The sequence below is a fragment of the Natator depressus genome, chromosome 28 (genome assembly GCF_965152275.1).
Source record: "Natator depressus isolate rNatDep1 chromosome 28, rNatDep2.hap1, whole genome shotgun sequence".
NCBI lineage: Eukaryota > Metazoa > Chordata > Testudines > Cheloniidae > Natator > Natator depressus.
This window is the reverse complement of record NC_134261.1, coordinates 13,013,004-13,034,375: the sequence shown is the minus strand read 5'-3', so window position 1 is coordinate 13,034,375 and position 21,372 is coordinate 13,013,004. Positions and strand designations below refer to the sequence as shown.

At 47.6% G+C, this 21,372-nt stretch overlaps 1 protein-coding gene across 2 annotated transcripts in view; it reads left to right on the top strand.

Moving 5' to 3' along the window:
- The first annotated feature begins 440 nt into the window (after nt 1-440).
- Nucleotides 441-21,372, top strand: part of LOC141978909 (uncharacterized) — a 43,820-nt gene continuing 22,888 nt past the window's right edge. The window contains exons 1-5 of one of the 2 annotated variants that reach the window (XR_012636443.1): nt 441-799; nt 6,383-6,506; nt 9,546-9,659; nt 10,031-15,697; nt 16,326-17,242. Coding sequence is in view for 1 of the 2 variants with exons in the window: in XM_074941283.1 (XP_074797384.1) it covers nt 6,476-6,506; nt 9,546-9,659; nt 10,031-11,205 (1,320 nt within the window). In the remaining variant the exon portion in view is untranslated. Of the gene's footprint in view, nt 800-6,382; nt 6,507-9,545; nt 9,660-10,030; nt 15,698-16,325; nt 17,243-21,372 lie in introns of those variants that run through there. The other variant, XM_074941283.1, reaches the window with a different exon arrangement.

Sequence of the window (21,372 nt, the reverse complement as noted above, 5' to 3'; positions counted from 1 at the left end):
CTGAGACGGGCTCTGCCCCCCCCCGTACCCCGTTTCCTCCCCCCTTCGCCCGTGGCCGGTTCAGGTCTCCGGTCTGGGGTGTCCCCTGCCCCCCATTTTCCCTGCAGGGACGTGTCCTTCGTGCCCCGTTTTCTCCTCCCTCCTGAAATACCGACAGCGAATCCTTGGCAGTCTTCCCGCTTTCCCCCCAGGTGTCGGACTGAGATCAGGTCCCCCCCGCGTGCCGGGCCCTGCCCAGACCCTGACCGAGTTTGGGGCCCTCGCTGCGCCAGGGACTGCCCGCACCCCGAGAGAGCGGGGACCTTGTCGGGCCGGGGGCTACAGGGACCCTGGCTGAGCTCCGGGCCCATCACTAACCCGTATCCGAACTGTTTAATGGATGGTTTCAGAGGAGCAGCCGTGTTAGTCTGTATCTGCAAAAAGAACAGGAGGACTTGTGGCACCTTAGAGACTAACAAATTTATTAGAGTGTAAGCTTCCGTGGGCTACAGCCCAACCCTTTGCTACTTGCCATGATATTTGGGAGAAGGAAAACTAATCCTAATGTTTTCTCAGGCGAAAAGGCTGCAGGAAATGTATAAAAACCTTGGGACAGGATCCTTCTTCATCTCAGATCTGCTTTGGCTTTCAAGAGGGGGAAACCTTAAGCCATAAGGATTGAGATCCCCAGTCATTGCCTGGAGTCACCCTGAATATGGACATCGGACTAGAACTGATGGACTGTTTCTAAAAGGACGTTTGGCAAATACAAGCTCATCTCTGCTATGTATCTGGACCTCAAGAAGTTGAGCTCAAGTCTGTACGTATATTGATCTTTTAACCAACACTCTCTCTTTTCTTTTTTAATACATTTTAGTTTAGTTAACAAGAATTGACTATCAGCGTATATTTTGGGTAAGATCTAAGTTATCATTGGACCTGGGTATGTGGCTGATCCTTTAGGGTTCGAAGAACCTTTTCTTTGATATGATGAAATAAGATTTTCAGTAACCATCATCACATATTTGACATGTGTGTCTGGATGGAGGCCTGAGGCTGGATACTTTAAGGGAACTGCGTTGTTTGAACTTCTGAGTAACCAGGGAGGTACTATGGAAGCTGTCATGTGCTGGCTGGGTCTATCTAAGTATTGGAATATCCACCAGCTTTTGGGGTTTGTCTGCCCCAGTCTGTTTGCAGTTCACCCTAATTGAGTGATCTCAGCTGGCTCCCATGGGCAGCATCATCACACCCTAACGCCAGGGGTTCTCAACCTTCTTCTTTCTGAGGCCCCCCCAACATGGTATAAAAACTCCCCAGCCCACGTGGGCCACAATAACTGGTTTTCCGCATACAAAAGTGAGGGCTGGCGTTAGGGGATAGCAAGCAGGACAACTGCCTGGGGCCCCATGCCACAGGGAGCCCCACAAAGCTACATTGCTTAGCCTTTGGCTTCAGCCCCTTGTGGTGGGGCTCAGGGCACTGGACTTCAGCCCCATGCGTTGGGACTTCAGCTTTCTGCCCTGGGCATCGGCGAGTCTAATGCTGGCCTTGCTTGGCAGCCCCCCTGAAACTTGCTCACGGCCCCACAGCGGGCCCCAGACCCATGGTTGAGAACTACTGCCTTACGCCATGAATCACAGAAATGTTCAGGTTACTGCCGGTCCCAAAGGACCAGTCACTTCCTTTGGTGAACAGAATCTTAGATCTCACAACAAAGACAATGCTTGTAGCCAGTCCTGTAATAACCTGTATTAAGATTTATTTAAAAGGAAATGAGAGTTGTTTACAAAGTTAAAGCAGATGCAGACGTGTTACAGTCTTAAATTTCAAAAGGTAATAGAAGCTTCTCTAATAAGCAAGCTCTACATATTCTTTAGGACTAACCCAGGCTAAGGAGCTGGGGATCTCTTGCTTATGCCTAGAAACTTTGCCCCTCAGAGTCCAAGCAGCATACACATCAGTTCCTTCTGTAGGGGTTTTTTTATCCCCTTCCTGCCATGTGCGCTGAGCTTCTGGGAACTCAGCTAATGGGAAGTCAAGAGCACATCTTTAATATCCCATAATAGTCTGGTGTTGCTGGACCTTTCCTGCCAGGCGGAGTGTAATGCACTCTGTTGGCAATCAGCACTTCACATAGGTAAAGTCTCTCTCCTGTCTGGTGATTTACAGAGCCACAGAGGCTCACAATGCAGCAAGTCAGATATTAACCCAGGCAGCAACTCACAAGCATTCAATAAAGTCTAAACACTAAACACATTGTTATAATTCTCATCCCTGTTATAATTCTCATCCCCAATAACTACACAGGTGAGCCAGACTGATTCCAGCTCTGCGTTTGTCCATGTTAAATTAAGACTTAGATCTTTCAAAAGCCCCCAACACCTCATTTGCTGGTGTCACAGGCAGAATGGGGCAGGGTTGGTGTCTCTAGCCTCTGTTTGCCAGAAACTGGGAATGGGTGACAGGCGATGGATCACTTGATGATTCCCTGCTCTGTTCATTCCCTCTGAAGCACCTGGCATTGGGCACTGAGCTAGATGGACCATTGGTCTGACTCAGTGGGCTGTTCTTATGTTCACAGTCAGGAGGATCTACTCCTTTGGACTCACTGGGGAGCCACAGAAAGAAACAAGGTGTGCTGAGGCAAGAAGGCCAAGTCTCAAAGTCCCCGGTGTCACTCTTGCCAAGAGCTAAAACTAGGCCCATCCCATGAAAGGGGGCACTCCCAGGACAGACTGTATAAAGGCTGGAGCATCAAATAACTTTGTAAACCCGAGAGAGCTGCCTTGGGGACAATGACAGGGAGAATCTCCCAAAGTGACTCCTTTGATTCTGCTGTTCTCTGGCCTTTGGTTCATAGAATCATAGAACTGGAAGGGAGCTTGAGAGGTCATCTAGTCCAGTGCCCTGCACTCAAGGCAGGACTAAGTATTATCTAGACGATCCCTCATGGGTGTTTGTCCAGACTGCTCTTAAAAATCCCCAGTGATGGAGATTTCACAACCTTCCTAGGCCATTTATTTTGGTGCTTAACCACTCTGACAGTTAGGAAGTTTTTCCAATGTCCAACCTAAACCGCCCTTTTTGCAATTTAAGCCCATTGCTTCTTGTCCTCTCCACAGAAGTTAGGAGGAACAATTCTTCTCCCTCCTCCTTTTAACAAGCTTTTATGTACTTCAAAACTGTGATCATGTCCCTTCTCAGTCTTGTCTTCTACAGACCAAAAAACCCCCAATTTTTTCAATCTGCCCTCATGGGTCATGTTTTCTAGACCTTTAATCATTTTTGTTGCTCTTCTCTGCACTTTCTCCAATTTTTCCGCATCTTTCCTGAAATGTGGCACCCAGAACAGGACAGAGTACTCCAGCTGAGGCATAATCAGTGCAGAGTAGAGAGGAAGGATTACTTCACGTGTCTTGCTTACAATACTCCTGCTAATACTTTCCAGAATGTTGTTTGCTTTTTTTTGAACCAGTGTTACACTGTTGACTCATATTTAGCTCCACTATGATCCCCAGATTCCTTTCCTCAGTACTCCTTCCTAGGCAGTCATTTCTCATTTTGAATATGTGCAACTGATTGTTCCTTCCTAAGTGGAATACTGTGCATTTGTCCTTATTGATTTTCATCCAGTTGACTTCAGACCATATCTCCAGTTTGTCCAGATCAATTTGAATTTTAATCCTATCCTCCAAAACACTTTCAACCCCTCCCACCTTGGTAATGCCCACAAACTTGATAAGTGTAACAGAGACTCTGTAACTGGGAGGATTTCACCATGTCTCAGAGGGTTACACCCTTGTGGTAGGTGGCTACGCTTCTACTGGAATAAGGTCACTCTGTGCTTCACAGTGTGGCAGAACCTAGAAATGTCCATTAGCAGGGACAAATCCTGGGGGGAATTGTCTTGTGGAATGGACAAAACCCCTGTCTGAATTCTGTCACATTATCCTTCTCACCCTGGCAGGCTACAGAATAACATCCAGGTTTCACTGCAGATCATCCCATCCTCCCAGGGGGAAGGAAATAGCTCTAGTGGAGCTGGCTCAGATAAGGGATTATCAGGGAGCTGGTGGTGGGTTCTGCTTGGAGGGAAAGGAGCAGTACAGGCATAGGAGGGTGGGAGCTGCTAGAGGTAGTGGGAGGCAGGAAATATCTAGGGTGGAGAAAGGGAGGGGACAGGATGTGACAAACTTGCTAAGACTTGTGTAATCTAGGGTGTGATGAGTTGTCATCCCTGGGGTGCAGTCTGGGGGGCTTCTGGGAACTGCTGTGCCCTCTAACCCTCAAGCCGGGCTGGCCCTTCTCATACTGCTTTGCTGCAGATTCAGCCAGCCTCTCCAGGGCCTGTTATCACCCAACACGACAGCAGGGGGCAGCATACACCCAATTAAGCTACCTGAGTGCTTTACCTAACCCACTCAAGAACCGATAGAAGACATCAGCCAATTTCCCAGCTCCCCAGCCTTGCACACCTGCTGTAGTATAAATCCAGAATTATACCATCTTATCGTGCAAAGGGATCTGTATAATGTAAGCTCATTAATATAGTTTGCCTTGGCCTCGATATGGGAAAGGTATGCACAACAAGCTTGTGCTAACCCAGCCTAAGATAGTAGATGGATAGAATTTGAATTAGCAGTTTCTCACCCTGACTGATGATACAAGCAGTCCATCAAGTTTCCATACAGAAACTAGAAATCCCTTGACCCTGGGACCAGCACTTCTCCCAGTTCAGTCTTTGTTCCTCAGGTGTTTCCCAGAGTCCCAGGGGAATGAGGCCAAGAGATGATGTCACACCCCACCTTATGTAGATTTTCCATCAGATGGGAATTCTTTTTTCCCAAACTCTGTTCCTAGTCCAGTGTGTGGAAAACTACTGGGACCAAAATGCAGTTCCGTGTCATGTGGTCCATAACGTCAGATACAAACATGATCCATGCACACAAATAGGATAATCACATTCAGCAAATTATAACTTTTCCAAAGGCACCGCACGTGACCCATCTTGCACAAAATGCATCATCATGATATCCTAATCATTTTATAATCTTACCGCTATGCTGAATGTGGGTGTAGTGTCAGGCAGGGCCTAATTTCAAGGCAGAGGAGTTGGGAATGGAACATCCCTTCTTTATGGAACAGGAAATAATCCCCCAGCCAGGGCTGGGAAAACTTCCCAGACTCCCAGTGCTGGAGCCTGAATCTACTGAGACTTCATTAGTTACCCCCCCCCCCCCCCCCAATCTTTGTGGCAACTGCAAACTTTATCAGTGACTATTTTATCTTCTCTTCCAGGTCATGAATAAGAATGTTAAATAGCACAGAGCCAAGAACCAATCCTTGTGGGAACCCCCTAGAAAGAAATCCACTCGACCATGGTTCCCCATTTACAATCACAGTTTTTAATGGATGCCGTGTGTATTTTGTATCTTTCTAGTTTTCTAGTCAACAGATTGTGCTGAACCAAGTCATATGCCTTACACAAGGGAGTACATTACAGCAATACTGTTAGCTGCAACCAAACTTTTGATCTCATCCAATAAGGAAATCCAGTTAGTTTGATAGGATCTATTGTGTCTAAACCTTTGTTCATGGGTACTAATTATATTACGCTCCTTTAATTCTTTATTAATGAAATCCAGTATCGGCTGCTCCATTCTCTTGCCCAGTATCGATGTCAGACTCTTGGATACAAGTTATCTGGACTGGCTGATTTAAACATGTCTAACTTTAATAGCTGCTGTTTAACAGGCTTGTGAGTTACTGATGGAATGGAAAGAGTGTCGTCATCAAGATCTTATGATATGAGTACATCATCTGCTTTTCTCCAAATCCAGGAGAGAAATATTTACTGAACACTTTTACCTCTTCTGCATTATTTTTGATAATTCCGCCATTTCCCTCTAGTAATTTACCACTACCATTGTTAGGATTAATTTTGTACTTAATATACATGTAAAACTTCCTTCTTATTTTCATTGCTTGGTCATTGATTTTGGATAGTTTTCCTTACTAATTTTCTACAATTCTGATCTTCTAACCTATATTATTTTACTCTTGACTTCCCCTTTCTTCCATATATTTTATTTGGAGAGTGTTGGGATTCCTACCAGGGAGCCACCAGCAGGCCCCAGAGATAGCCCCATCTCCTATATCAAGCTCTGGCTAATAGATATGTGATAGATGTGAAGACCCTGCCTCCGTCTGTCAGTTGGGAGGCACAAAGGTTCTCTCTTTCTACTCTCTGATGCCTCCTGGCTGCTCTAAGCAAGGTCGGGGTGGGACTCTGTTAACATGTGCCTCCTGGACCTTCCATTTACCTGGTGCTGCTGTTCTGTGAATAGTGGGGTTGTGACTGGGGCAGCAGGTCCTGAGTGTTGGGCTCTTACTCTTTCAGGGGCAGGTGACCTTCAAGGAGGTGGCTCTATATTTCACCAGGGAATAGGGGGCTCTACTGGACCCAACTGAGAGATCCCTCGACAGGGATGTCATGCAGAACTATGAGACGGTGGTCTTGCTGGGTAAGGAGTCCTGTCCCCTCGGTTAGTAGAAGCTGTGGGGTCTCTAAAGAACCTGAGTAGTAATAACCTTATATGTTTATTCATCACACAAGTTTTGACAAGTTTCTTTGACCCCCCTTTTTTTGCCTTGTCTCCCACACACTAGTATAATTTTTGGATATGTGCTTTTTTGGTGCCATCAGTCATTTTAAAATTGCATTTAAGTATCCTTATTGGATACATTAATATCTACATTCATAACTAGCTTTCATGACTTTTCCTCATTTTAAGAGGAAAATATGCCCCCTGTAGAATTCTAAATTAAGTAAATAGGTGTATGACTCATGCGTGGCTTGTGTGACCATCAGATGAGCTCCTCTTTTGATAGGACAGCGTATAATGTTGTCATTCAGGACCGCATGTGTGAAGGAGTACAGAGCCATGGTAGAGAAGGAGATGTGGGGGGAGAGTAGATAATTCTGGAGTACCAGAACAGGGTGTGTGCATGGTTAGAGCTAAGAAGCAGCAGGGAGGGATGAGGTAGTGAGAGATGAGGAGAGAACACAAGAAGCTCGCAAGGTGCTGGGAGGTGGGGATGGCTGGGAATAAGGGGATTGGAGTGTGGATGAAGGGCACCTAGGAAGCAGGCTGGGTGGGTCAGTGGAAGGGAGGAGAGGTTTCGGGATCTGGAGCTGTGGGGGATCCAGACCTTTAACCCCGAATCCCCACCCAAGTCTTGTTGCTTTAGAGCCTCCACTCCAGTTTTATTTCTGTTCAGTTTCACTTCATTATACATTTTCTCCCCAAATATTATTTTATCTCTTGACCTCCCTCTCCCCATCATTACTCCCTCCCCATTTTACCTCCCCATCTCTATGCACAGGGACCCAGGCACAAATGGGCACTTTGTTGATGATGTCACGGTGATAGTTTAGGCTGGGAAATTTTTACACCTATAAGATTACGTATTTGGGTACAACTTGCCCTTGTCCATGGCTACTTGAGAAACTGAAATTTGGTGAAACACACAGAAACTTGACTTTGAATTGATATCATAGGCAAGGATCAATGCACATAGCAATTAAACTAAGATAAGTGTAGTAAAGAGGGTCCTGCACTGTGCATACTTACAAGTTATGGACACCATTGGAAACAAAGATCAAGGGGCAAGGGAGACCATCAGAAGGGAGGCCCTGCTTCAGTTTTCACTGTCTCAGGGACCTGACAAAATGGAAAAAATGGTAACTGGGAGAGGGAATTTATCCACTTCCTTAAGGTAATGGAATGACTATATACCGTATCTGCTCCTTTACTCTGATTGCAATAATGTCAATAGCTGCCCAAACTGATATGCGGCCTTTGGGAGTCCATAATTAAGCATCAAGCATCAGGGCTGTCCCTGGCCATTTTGGTGCCCTACGCAGCCCCCGCACAGGGCAGGGGGTGGTGGTGCTGGACCAGGACTCCCTAGGAGGGCAGAAGGAGCCTTGGGGGACAGGGGGGAAATGCCCTGCAGCAGGAGCCAGCAGTGCGGAGTGGGTTGGGGCTGTGTCACTCCACTTCCTGCCACCCGGTGAGTACAGGGTAGGTCCAAGCCCGCAGTCATGGGGCGGTGGGAAGTGGAGTGACCTGGCCCCAGCCCGCACCGCTCTGCTCCCCTGGCTCCCAGCCAAAGGGTAGGGGGAACCACCCCCAAGCACTCACCGGCGGCATGGAGTGGGCTAGGGTTGGGTTGCTCCACTTAGCACCGCTTGGTGAGTGCAGAGCACCCAACCCCTACTGCAGCCCTCAGGGGAAGGGGTGGAGTGGGGATGGAGAAGGTGAAAAGCAAGGGCGGGGGCTCTGGGGAAGGGGTGGAGTAGGGGTCAATAGGAGTGAGAGTGTGGAGAGTCTTGTCCCCCCTCTCCCCATCTGCAGCAGCCACAAGCTGTCTTCCCTCCAGGCTCCTTGGATCTTTGAGCCTGGCCCTCCTGAGGTTGCGTGGCCCAGTTCTTGTTTCTTATGTTCTCCTTTTCTGGAAGAATTAGAGGCTGTTGCTCCCAAAATTTTGTGTTTAATTCCCCAGCCTACTCCACATACTCTCCCTCCCATTACACCTGAGTCAGTAGATTTCCTAATTCCTCAAAATGTGCTTTTGCGATGTCACAGTTCTGGGGTAGCTAAGCCTTTGACCTGCCTCCATGATCTGCTCAAGGAATGCCCTCCTTCCTTTTCTTTTTGCGACTACCCTAATTAACTTCCACCTCGCAAAATTAATTATACAGCAGACAGAAACAATTAGTGAACCAGGCAGATTAACAATAGAAAAGTGGGGGCCATAAAAATAAAACATAAAGAAATGAAGGTTTCACAACCATTGATAATGAAGTGATTTCTTGCCAGACAGGATGCTATCAAGCTAAGTTTTCTTTAACCATCTTAAGATCCATTTCTTTATCTGGTGGTGATGGGCACTATCCGGACAGGATCATCTTCGTAACAGCCCAATACCATCTTATTTCAATGTGACTGGTTTGGGATGTGACAATGTGACCATACACTTCCAGACTTATGGCTGCCCCTACTGCTAAGCCAAAGGCCCTAGCCTAAGAACAAGGCCTCGGACTATCCTAGTGAGAGAAGGCCCATAAACAGGGTGACTGTGATTTTGATTCTTTGTTTTTATACCCCTGTAAGTAGCTAAGTGATAAAAATACACCTAAATTCTTAAAGTGTAGGCTTTACAGGGAGGCCTGAATATCTGTCTTCTAACAGTGGATTCTACCCCTTCCTCCTCCTGTGTCTGTCTTGTCTGTTTAGATTGTAAATTCTTCAGGGCATGGGCCATCTACTATTCTCTGTTTGTACTTTGCCTAGCACAATGGGGACCCACTGTTAGTTGCTCCTTAGGCACTAAGGTAATGATTTAGAATAATAACTCTCCTGCCACTTTGAGCCAAGAAAGCTGGACTTGGGATTTTACTGCTTAAAAACTAGCTTGGGTTAAAACCATGGTATATTCTTTGTAACAAGTATCACACAAATTCCATTGACCTCCTTTGTTTTCTTTGCCTTCGGTAGGGTTTCCAGTTTCCAAACCTGATGTGATCTCGCAGCTGGAAGGAGGGGAAGAGCTGTGGGTCCCAGACCTCCAGGGCTCTGAGAAAGAAGTGCTCCCGAGAGCTTTCTGCACAGGTGAGGAATTGGTTAAACCAACTCAAAAACTGTTTGGGAATGCAGGAAATATTTGGGATGCCCTACAAAGACCTTGTGAGCTTTCCAAGTTCAGGATTGTTCCCTGCAGATGTGGAATCATTAGGCAGATGTCACTCATGGCTTCTCACCTATCCTGACTGACAACTGGCAGCAGGTCCCTCCCCAATCTCGCTTTCCCCTGAGTGTTCTCGGGAGATGTGGACCCAGAACTGATCCCATCTTTTCTCTCCTCTGAGAAAGGGTTTGGGGAAAATCAGCTCCTGAGAGGTTTGATCTCTCCCGCACACATTTTGGCTTATTCATCCCTTTTTCCATTCCTCTCTCTGACATTTCCTTTCTTTCTGGCACAGGGAATGACCTGTGTCTGGATTCTCTCTGTCTTCCATCAGGTGACAAGATGGTGAGTGAGAATGAGGAGGAGGCACCCCAGCAGGAATATGCCGAGCAAGTAGAACCACATGGAACGTTATCAGGAGGATCCAAAGGGAATGATTCCAGGAGTTGTGCACTCCCAGAAAAAGCAAAAGCCTGTGAGACTGAGCAGAGGCCAGAGGAAAACTTCAGTAGCCACTCAGACCTTATTACACGTGAGAGAATCAACTTGGAAGAGACACGCTACACATGCCATGAGTGTGGGAAAAGCTTCAGTGGGACCTCTGACCTACTCAAACATCAGAAACTCCACAGTGGAGAGAGACCGTTCATGTGCTCTGAGTGCGGGAAAAGCTTCAATAGGAGCTCTTCCCTTATCACTCACTGGAGAATCCACACGGGTGAGAAACCTTATGGATGCTCTGAGTGTGGGAAATGCTTCAATTGGAGCTCACATGTAATCAGACATCGGAGAATCCACACAGGGGAGAAACCTTATGGATGCTCTGAGTGTGGGAAACGCTTCAATCGGAGCTCAAACCTCATCAGACATCGGCAAATCCACACAGGGGAGACGCTCTACACATGCTCGGAGTGCGGGAAAAGCTTCAATCAGAGCTCATCCCTGATCACACATCAGAGAATCCACACAGGAGAGATGCCCTACACCTGCTCGGAGTGCGGGAAAAGCTTCAATCAGAGCTCAAACCTTATCCGACATCAGCGAATCCACACAGGAGAGACACCCTACGCATGCTCTGAGTGCGGGAAAAGCTTCAATGATAGCTCAGCCCTTACCACACATCAAAGAATCCACACGGGTGAGAAACCCTATGCGTGCTCTGAGTGTGGGAAACGCTTCAATCTTAGCTCAACCCTTATCAGACATCAGCAAATCCACACCGGAGAGACGCCCTACACATGCTCTGACTGTGGGAAAAGCTTTAGTCAGCACTCACACCTTATCATACATCGCAGAATTCACACAGGAGAGAAACCCTACACATGCTCTGAGTGCGGGAAACGCTTCAGTGATAGCTCAGCCCTTACCACACATCAGAGAATCCACACGGGTGAGAAACCTTATGGATGCTCTGAGTGTGGGAAAAACTTCAATCAGAGCTCAACCCTTATTAAACATCAGAAAATCCACATGAGAGAGAACTGTAATAAATGCCTTGACTAGGGCTGGCCATAGATTTTTTTTTTATTTTATTTTTTTTCTTCAATCACATTTGCTAGTTCCCACATAGTGATTTTTTGCACCATCTTCACTGTGGTTTCTCAGCTCCACCAGATCAGTTGCCTGCTTCTGCCTTTGCAGCTCACCCTTCTTTGGGGTCAGTCCTGTGATCTTTTCTGTCAGCTCCTTTCCTTTTGAATCATAGGAGTGTGTGTCCCTCCCACCAGGAATGTTCATCATCTCCAGGTGGGAGAGAGAGGTTTGATCCCAACAAGCTACACTGAGGCAACAAAGTACCCGTGCCTTACATCCACTAGGACTGTACATGGCGTTGGCTGCTCAAGTTAGGGATCTTGGTGTGAAAAGGCAATATTAGATGTAGTGCAGATGCAGCTCAGGTGCCCTGGTTGTCATTGGCTTTCCCCTTGACCTGACCTAAACTCCATCACTTTTCCTAGTCTAAACAAACCCTGAGCATCATGGTTATACTGTTGCCCCATTTCAAAGCAAATGTTAGACATCAAGTTCCCCCTTGGGGAACAAATGGTTTCATTCCCAGTTGCTCTGATGTTACTTCAGGTTGTGCTGGAGAGCAGATATCTTTACTACCATTTTCCTCACTTAAAATATATTGAACTATAACAAAGGGCAGGGATAAGGAAAAATGTCATTTCATTCTCTGTAACAACAGAAGAACATAGGTTAAGGTGGAGGGATCCCCTTATTCCCCATCACCATCCCAGTCCTCCTGCTGTTGAATTGGTTAGGTCAGTATTTCGTCTAAAGGGCTGGGAAGAGGATTCCTTAGTAAATGACTTGTAACTAAGCAAAATACCCATGCATTTGGCTCCCAAAGCAGTTCTGTCCAGGCTCTGAAGGACCTCGCTCCTGAAGATATCTCCTTCCTAATCAGGTGCATGTTGCCTATTATTTGGGAAATGCAATCCCTATCTAGGTAGAGGTGGGAAAAATGGAAGTGACATTTCTGTTCACCTCACCCCTGGGAGATCCTGCAAACGTGTAGAAAATGAAATCCATGTTGAATGTGATAACCTGCAGAAAGGTACCTATTTTTAATAGATACCTGACATTTGGTGTCTTACAGGGATTCTAAGCAGCACCTGTATTTAGTCCCTAATTTAAATCTGTGCCACCAGATTAAAGAAAAAAAAGGGCATATTTGGGGGAGTTATACCTCACTATCGCTACTGATATGTTGTACGCTAGGTGAAGAATTCTGCGCCAGAGAAGTGTAAATTACTCCAAGGAAGGTCAAAGATATGACAAGAACTCAGGTAGAAATTGCACGTACTAGTGGTTGATTTTCACCCCAGAGATGGACGCTATGGTGACCTGTGGCCCAGGTAAACTATGTTGAGAACCCTGCTCCCTAGTTAAGTGGCATTGATCACACTCCTAAAGGATGCCATGATTAAACTGGGCACAACTGTCTTTTACCATTTGGATCCAAAGTTTCATGAAGCATAGAGAGACTCTTAGAATCATAGAAGATTAGGGTTGGAAGAGACCTCAAGAGGTCATCTAGTCCAACCCCCTGCTTAAAGCAGGCCCAACACCAACTTAATCATCCGAGCCAGGGCTTTGTCAAGCTGGGCCTTAAAAACCTCTCAGAATGGAGATTCCACCACCTCCCTAGGGAACCCATTCCAGTGCTTCACCACCCTCCTAGTGAAATAGTGTTTGCTAATATCCAACCCAGACCTCCCCCTCTGCAACTTGAGACCACTGGTCCTCAGTGGTAGCATATGACAGAACAAGAATATCCAAGCACCATCCTCTCTGGAACACCCCTTCAAGTAGTTGCTATCAAATCCCCCCTCATTCTTCTGCAGACTAAATAAGCCCAGTTCCCTCAGCCACTCCTCATAAGTCAGGTGCCCCAGCCCCTGATCATTTTTGTTGCCCTCTGCTGGACTCTCTCCAATTTGTCCACATCCTTTCTGTAGTGGGGGACCCAAAACTGGACGCAATACTCTTGATGTGGCTTCACCAGTGCCAAATAGAGGGGAATAATCAATTCCCTCGGTCTGCTGGCAGTGGTCCTACTAATGCAGCCCAATACGCCATTAGTCTTCTTGGAAACAAGGGCACACTGCTGACTCATATCCAGCTTCTGATCCACTATATTCCCTAAGGTCATTTTCTGCAGAACTGCTACTTAGCCAGTCAGTTCCCAGCCTGTAGCTGTTCATAGGATTCTTCCGTCCGAAGTGCAGCACTCTGCACTTACAATCATAGAATAGCAGGATTGGAAGGGACTTCAGGAGGTCATCTAGTCCAACCCCCTCCTCAAAGCAGGACCAATCCCCAATTTTTGCCCAAGATTGCTGAACGGCCCCCTCAAGGATTGAACTCAAAACCCTGGGTTTAGCAGGCCAATGCTCAAACCACTGTGCTATACCTCCCCCTCCCCACACTTGTCCTCGTAGAATTTAATCGGATTTCTTTTGGCTCAATCTTCCAATTTGTCTAGGTCATTCTGGACCCTGTCCTTACCCTCCAGCATATCTCCCTATTCCCCCAGCTTAGTGTCATCTGCGAACTTGCTGAGGGTCTAATCTATCCCATCATCCAGATCATTAATAAAGATGTTGAACAAAACCAGCCTCAGGACCGACTCCTGGGGCATTCCTGTCTGCCAGCTAGACTTGAGCCATTCATCCTTACCCATTGAGCCCGACAATATAGCTAGCTTATTATCCACTTTATAGTCCATTCATCCAATCCAAACTTCTTTAACTTGCTGGCAAGAATACTGTGAGAGACGGTACCAAAACCTTTGCTAAAGTCAAGATATATCACATCCACTTCTTTCTCCATATCTACAGAGCCAGTTATCACCTCTTAGAAGGCAATAGGTTGGTCAGGCATGACTTGCCATTGGTGAATCCATGTTGACTTTTCCTGATTAAAACCTTGATAAATTTTAAAATAAATCTTCTGTTAAGAGGAAAATTACTTGAGCGAAGATGTGGAACCAACCAATTCTTTTTATAGGTGTTGAGGCTCTTTTCCTTTTGAGTACAGCTATTTAACCCTCAGGCCTGGCTTTGGAAACCTACTCAGAACTGGCCTTGTGTTTCTTTCATTGTTGATATCTTTGGGGTTCACTTCCACAGTACATGCGATTCACAGCAACAGATACTTTGAGAAACCTGCTGGGTGAAGCAGGCCTTTTACAAACTGACATTGGCCCAAAGACTGCCTCAATTCAGCTGGATTGAGACAGGTCTGTATCAGAGCAGTGGTTCACACCTGATTTGCCCAGTAACCTCGGGGGAAGGGCTGGTAAGATAGGATAAGTAGGAATTGACCACAATAATATTAAAGGTAAGGGTGACAGACCTTCATCTTGTAGGTCAACAAGCCTGTTCTGTTCATTCCCTCTGACACACCTGGCACTAGTCATTCTCAGACAGCACACTGGTCTAGATGGACCATTGGTCTGACCTAGTGTGACCAGTCTTGCGTTCTTATGTAAGCCATCTATGGCCTTGTATACACTGGCAAGTTTCTGCACAGGAAAGGAGCTTTCTGTGGTGTAACTTCTGAGGTGTACGCACCGCCAAGCCACTTAGTGCACAGAAACTGCACAGTTGCAGCACTGTAAAAAAGCCACCCCGATGAGAGGCGTAGAGCTTTCTGGGCTGGGGCTACAGCGCCATGGTGCCGGTGCAGACACCCTGGTTGATTACAGCGCTGCTATTGGCCTTTGGGAGGGGTCCCACAATCCCTGTTCTTGCCTCTCTGGTCATCTGTTTGAACTCTACTGCACTGCCATCAGTGACCAACTGTGAACTCCACCCCTGAAATTCCTTGGGAAATTTGAAAGTCCCCTTCCGTTTGCTTGGTGACACATGCAGTGGCCTCAGCCCATCTTTCCAGGTCACCAGGCCTGTTCCACGCCCCAGGCTGTCCCCCGCTTGGAGCAATGATGAGCTGCTGAACCTCATCGGCATTTGGGGAGAGGAGGCTGTCCAGTCCCAGCTGCGCTCCAGCCATAGGAATTATGATACCTATGGATAGATTTCACAATTCATCAGAGAAAGGGACCATGACTGGGACACACTGCAGTGCAGGGTCAAAGTGAAGGAGCTGTGAAATGCCTACCACAAGGAGCAGGAGGCAAACCACCACTCCAATGATGCACCCATGAGCTGCTGGTATTACAAAGAATTGGATGCGATACTCAGTTGTGACCTCATCTCCACTATGAAGGCTACTGTGAATACTTCTGTGACTTGTGTGCCAGTTGAGAGTGGACCGAGCCAAAAGGAGGAAATCTTGGATGAGGATATGGAGGCCGAGCAGGATCCAGAGGCAGAGTAGGACTCAGAGGCCAGAGATGCATGAAGCAAGGAGTTCTTCTCTGCCCCAGAGGAGGCTAGCCAGTCTCAGCTGTCGGAGCTTGGCAACGCGCAAACAGGAGAGGAGGCCCCTGGTAAATGGCTTTGATTTTGGGAATTGCTGAAGTGAGTTGTTGGGGGCAGGAGGGTTGCAGATAGCAGGCCTGTGTCTGTATGATGTGTGTACCACCACATGCCCAGTCTGAGCAGCAGAACAGGGTGTTGATTGACTCCCTCACTTCTGCTTTGTTTCTTGCCCCATTAAGGGTAACTTTCCTGTGCCACTCTGCTGTCACAGGGGGGGTCATGGGAGACCATTGCTGCACACAGGCATATGACATACAAGCCAGGGCGGAAGCCGCAGTCTTGGAGAAGACCCTCCCTTGATTTCCTGCTTGCCGTCTTCAATGAGATATCTTCTATAATGAACACAGCCTATGGAAAATGTGGGCACAGGAATGACTATGAGCCCCCCCGCCCCCCACCATTGCTGTCTCTCCCTAAGAGCCACATACCCAGTGTACGGTATGGTCCTGGAACAGTGATTTGCCCTGCCCCTGCTGTTACCATTTTGGGGTTCTTGTGGCTCATGTGTGCTTGCTTGGGGTCAGCCAGTTACTGATAAGTATGTGAATAGTGGCTGTGTTTTTAAATCACTGAATCAGTCATCTGTGTGTTGCAAACAATACTGTTTCTGCAAAATGTTGCATTTTGGCTTCACAGATAAGACCTTGGGAGCCCAGCCTCCTTCTTATCACCAGCTGAACGGCTACAGAGATTTAGAAAGCAGCCCTGAAGAACTAAAGAGAACTTTCTGCATGATGTCATGATGCACTCCGCAGCCAAAAAACAAGAGTTGAAGGCGTGGCCGAACAGCAAGAAAAGGGACCGAAAGGAGAACGGGGTGCACCAGAATGAAGCCATGGAGCAGCTCTTAGTCTTTATGGAGTGCCAAGCGGACATTCTCCAAGTGCTACGAGCACTGAAAACTGAGCAGCTCTGCGCCCGCCCGCCCTCCCCTGCAGCCACTTTCCCATGCACCCCCCCTCCCCCCGATAATGCCAACACACTCTTATCAACATCCTGGCTCCAGTCTGTACCCACTGCATTCCACTCCTTCCCCATCACAGTCCAGCCCTGCAGGCGCCCCGTACCCAGTGCACTCAACACCCGTCCTTCTGCAGTTTATTCCTGCTGAAGTACAGTGCCCACTGCACTTTACTCCAAAGGGTAAGGTTGCATATGATACCTGGACATACACAAATTTTTAACTGTCCCAGGACCCCTCTTCCTCATGGGACCCTCCCTTCTCCCACTCCCCACAGTCCTTATTTCTGTTGTTTGTTTGTTTGTTTGTGTCTCTCCTCCGGTTGTTGTTTTTTAATAAAAGAATAGTTTTGCTTTGAAAGCAACCTTTATTCCATTAATTAAAAGCAAACAGAGCCCTGCAAAGCAACGGGCAATTTTCTTAAGCCTTCATGGTGCATCGTCTGCACCAATCACAGTCACCTCCTAGCATTGCACACCCGTGCATAGCAACAAATGTTAGTGGCTTTCAGCTTCAAATTCCTGCCTCAAGCCATCCCTGATCCTTTTGGAACCACGCTGTGCCCCTCTAATAGCCCTGGTCTCTGGCTGTTCAAATTCAGCCTCCAGGCACTGAGCCTCAGCGGTCCAGCCCTGAGTGAAGCTTTCACCCTTCCCTTCACAAATATTATGGTGCGTACAGCATGTGGCTATAAGCATAGGAATGTTGTCATCGGCCAGGTCCCGCCTCCCGTATAGGCAGCACTAGAGGGCCTTTAAACAGCTGAAAGCACACTCAACAGTCATTCTGCACTTGCTCAGCCTGTTGAACAATTCCTTGCTGTTCATAGAATCACAGAATATCAGGGTTGGAAGGGACCTCAGGGGGTCATTTAGTCCAACCCTCTGCTCAAAGCAGGGCCAAGCCCCAATTTTTGCCCCAAATCCCTAAATGGTCCCCTCGAGGATTGAACTCACAACCCTGGGTTTAGCAGGCCAATGCTTAAACCACTAAGCTGTCCCTCCCCCCATTTGTCAAGGTGCCCCGTGTATGGCTTCATAAGCCACAGCATTAAGGGGTAGGTGGGGTTTCCCAGGATCACAATGGCCATTTCGAATTCCCCTACAGTGATCTTCTGATACCAGAAGAAAGTCCCTTCTTGCAGCTTCCTGAACGGGCCAGTGTTCCAAAAGATGCATGCACCTTTCTGGACCAGCCTTACTTAAGAAGGATCTACTTAAGTAGAAAAAAAACCTGAAACTGTACAGAATGGCTTCAGCTCTCTGAAATGCCCACGGTGATCCACAAGCACCTGGAGAACCATAGAGAAATACCCGTTCCTAACAATGTACTCGGTGGCTAGGTGGTCTGGTGCCAGAATTGGAATATGTCACTCCTCTGCAGTTAGGGAAGCCCATTTGTGCAAAGCCATCTGCAATGTCACGCACGTTGCCCAGGGTCAGTGTCTTTCGGAGCATGATGCAATTAATGGCCCTGCACACTTCCATCAACGCATGTCCAATGGTCGACTTTCCCACTCCAAACTGGTTAGCGACTGCTCGCAGTCTGGAGTAGCCAGCTTCCACAGTGCAATTGCCATGCTCTTCTCCAATGACAGGGCAGCTCTCGTTCTCTTGTCCTTGTGCTCCAGAGTTGGGGTGAGCTCATCACACAGTCCCATGAATATGGCTTTCCTCATCCAAAAGCTCTGCAGCCACTGCTCGTCATCCCACATGTGCATGACGACGTGATCCCACCACTCACTGCTTGTTTACCAAGCCCAAAAGCGGCACTCCACTGTGGTCAGCACCTCTGTGAATGCCGCAAGCAATCTCATGTGTAGCTATTTGAGTGGAGAGATCAATGTCGAACTCCTCTTGCCTTTGTAGCTTAAGGAATAACACCACTGCCACTCGTGACGTGTTAGTGAGAGTGAGCATCATCTTGGTCAACAGTGCGGGATCCATTCCTGCAGCCTGAAAGAGGCAGGGCATGCAGTACACAAACCGTTGAAAGATGGTACCAAATGCAGATGGAAGCACAGGGATTACTGTGATGCGAAGCAATGCATCATGGGGCATTGGGACAGGACCCAGGATGCCCCGCAACCCCCTCTGCCTTCCCACAGCTCTTAGCGGCAGAAAAGGAAGCGATGCTCAGTGGGATAGCTGCCCAGAGTGCACCGCTCTGAACACCTCTGCAAGTGCCACAAGTGTGAACACGCTATTGCGCAGGCAGCTGACAGTGTGAACACACAATAGCAGTTACCCTTCAGCGCTCTCTGAGCGGCACTTGTAACTGCCAGCGCTGTAACTCTGCCTGTGTAGACGTAGCCTCAGAGAGACTGAGTGCCAGGATCCCAGCACTGATCCCCTCTGGGGAATGAATCACAACGTCGACAGGCTATGCAGCCTTCACTAGTCTCCCTGTACCTGACAAGCCTGCTAGCCCAACGTGCTGGACCATCTATTGCATTACCTGGTTCCTAAACTGCAGCTACAGTTCCTGCTCCAGGTGACTCCAAAGACCGAGAGGTGCAGAGATCCAACCCATTACAATCTTAGAAACATTTTGTTTCTTTTTCTATTTTGTATCTGTTTCTTTTTATGAATGTGGAGACCTCCCAGCCCTTCTATTAGATTGGGGTGTAACAGAGTGTGAGCGTGTGAACACCTCTGAAATCTACAAAGGGAAGATGCTAGGAAGAGTAGTTCCCCAAATCTTAACAGGCTTCAAACTCTGCGCGATGAAATGACTGAATGCATGCTCCTCACCTGCGGAAGCATTGCAAGGAATTGAGCTGTCAGATATGTATAGTTCAGCGAGAGCTGTTTGAACTTCTTTTACTAATGTCTCTCTAAGGTCTGTATGTGTTTTGGGATGAGAGGGTGAGTTGAAGTATTAGCTACACAATAGTGAAATCTAAGTAGGAAACTGTAATTAGCTTTGAGGTTGTAGGCTAAATATAAGCAATAATTTGGTTTTGATACTGAAATATTCAGCTAAATCTGGGTTGCACTGCCTGGGTAAAAATCTCTGATTGGGGTTTTGGCATCACTAAGTATGCACCTGTCTTCTTGGGTTGCTCTTTTAGGATTTATAAGCATTGATTTTCTGCTGTATTAATCTGATGGTTTGATTAAATTGATAACTTGATTCCAACATAATATCCTTGTTAACTCATTAATTTACCGATCTGACCTGAATTTTATCACTGCATTTTTTAACCCTTAGCTGAGAGGTGAATAGTCATTTAGCCTTAGTGATGGGAGCTCTTGGATTTATTTGTTCATGTTAATAAACCATGTAACTGGGATATCGAGTCATTTCTTTAATAAGCAACCGGGGCTGGAATGCCAGAGCTCAGGAACAAGCTCAGGAACAATCTACTCAGGGGTGATGCAGCAGAAAAGAGCTGGGTACTGCTTTCCCTACTTATTTCTCCTTATCCCCTTTTGGTCTCTCTCTCCTCTTTCCCTTTCTTCCCCCTCCCCCCGCCCTCTGGCACGGAGACTTGGTCACTTCCCGGCTCCCAGGGGCGCTCATTCTCCCGTAGCTGGATCGGCCCCTGCAAGTGCTAATAGGAGTGAGAGCCAGGTTGTGGGTCAGTCCCTGCAGTAGCTCTGGAAAACACAGAGGCAGGAGGAGGAGCAGAGATGGGGCTAGTTCCCACCTCAGAAAGTCCCTGGCCTGGTGAGTGCGGCAGCTGCAGCCCGGGTTGGGCTTGAAGGAGCCAGGAAGGGGCCCGGGGAGCGGGGGGCTGGTAGGAAGGAAGGCAGGAAAAGAGCCGTGGGGCAGATCCCAGAAGTGGGGCTCTGTACGGTACGAGACAAAGCTGGCTAGACTGTCGGGCTCAACGGGCAGCGATCAATGGCTCCATGTCTAGTTGGCAGCCGGTATCAAGTGGAGTGCCCCAAGGGTCGGTCCTGGGGCCAGTTTTGTTCAATATCTTCATAAATGATCTGGAGGATGGTGTGGATTGCACTCTCAGCAAGTTTGCAGATGACACTAAACTGGGAGGAGAGATAGATACGGTGGAGGGTAGGGATAGGATACAGAGGGACCTAGACAGATTGGAGGATTGGGCCAAAAGAAATCTGATGAGGTTCAACAAGGACAAGTGCGGAGTCCTGCACTTAGGACGGAAGAATCCCATGCACCGCTACAGACTAGGGACCGAATGGCTAGGCAGCAGTTCTGCAGAGAAGGACCTAGGGGTTACAGTGGACGAGAAGCTGGATATGAGTCAACAGTGTGCCCTTGTAGCCAAGAAGGCCAATGGCATTTTGGGCTGTATAAGTAGGGGCATTGCCAGCAGATCGAGGGACGTGATCGTTCCCCTCTATTCGACACTGGTGAGGCCTCATCTGGAGTACTGTGTCCAGTTTTGGGCCCCACACTACAAGAAGGATGTGGAAAAATTGGAAAGAGTCCAGCGGAGGGCAAGAAAAATGATGAGGGGACTGGAACACATGACTTATGAGGAGAGGCTGAGGGAACTGGGGACGTTTAGTCTACGGAAGAGAAGAATGAGGGGGGATTTGATAGCTGCTTTCAACTACCTGAAAGGGGGTTCCAAAGAGGATGGATCTAGGCTGTTCTGAGTGGTAGCCGATGACAGAACAAGGAGTAATGGTCTCAAGTTGCAGTGGGGGAGATTTAGGTTGGATATCAGGAAAAACTTTTTCACTAGGAGGGTGATGAAGCACTGGAATGCGTTACCTAGGGAGGTGGTGGAATCTC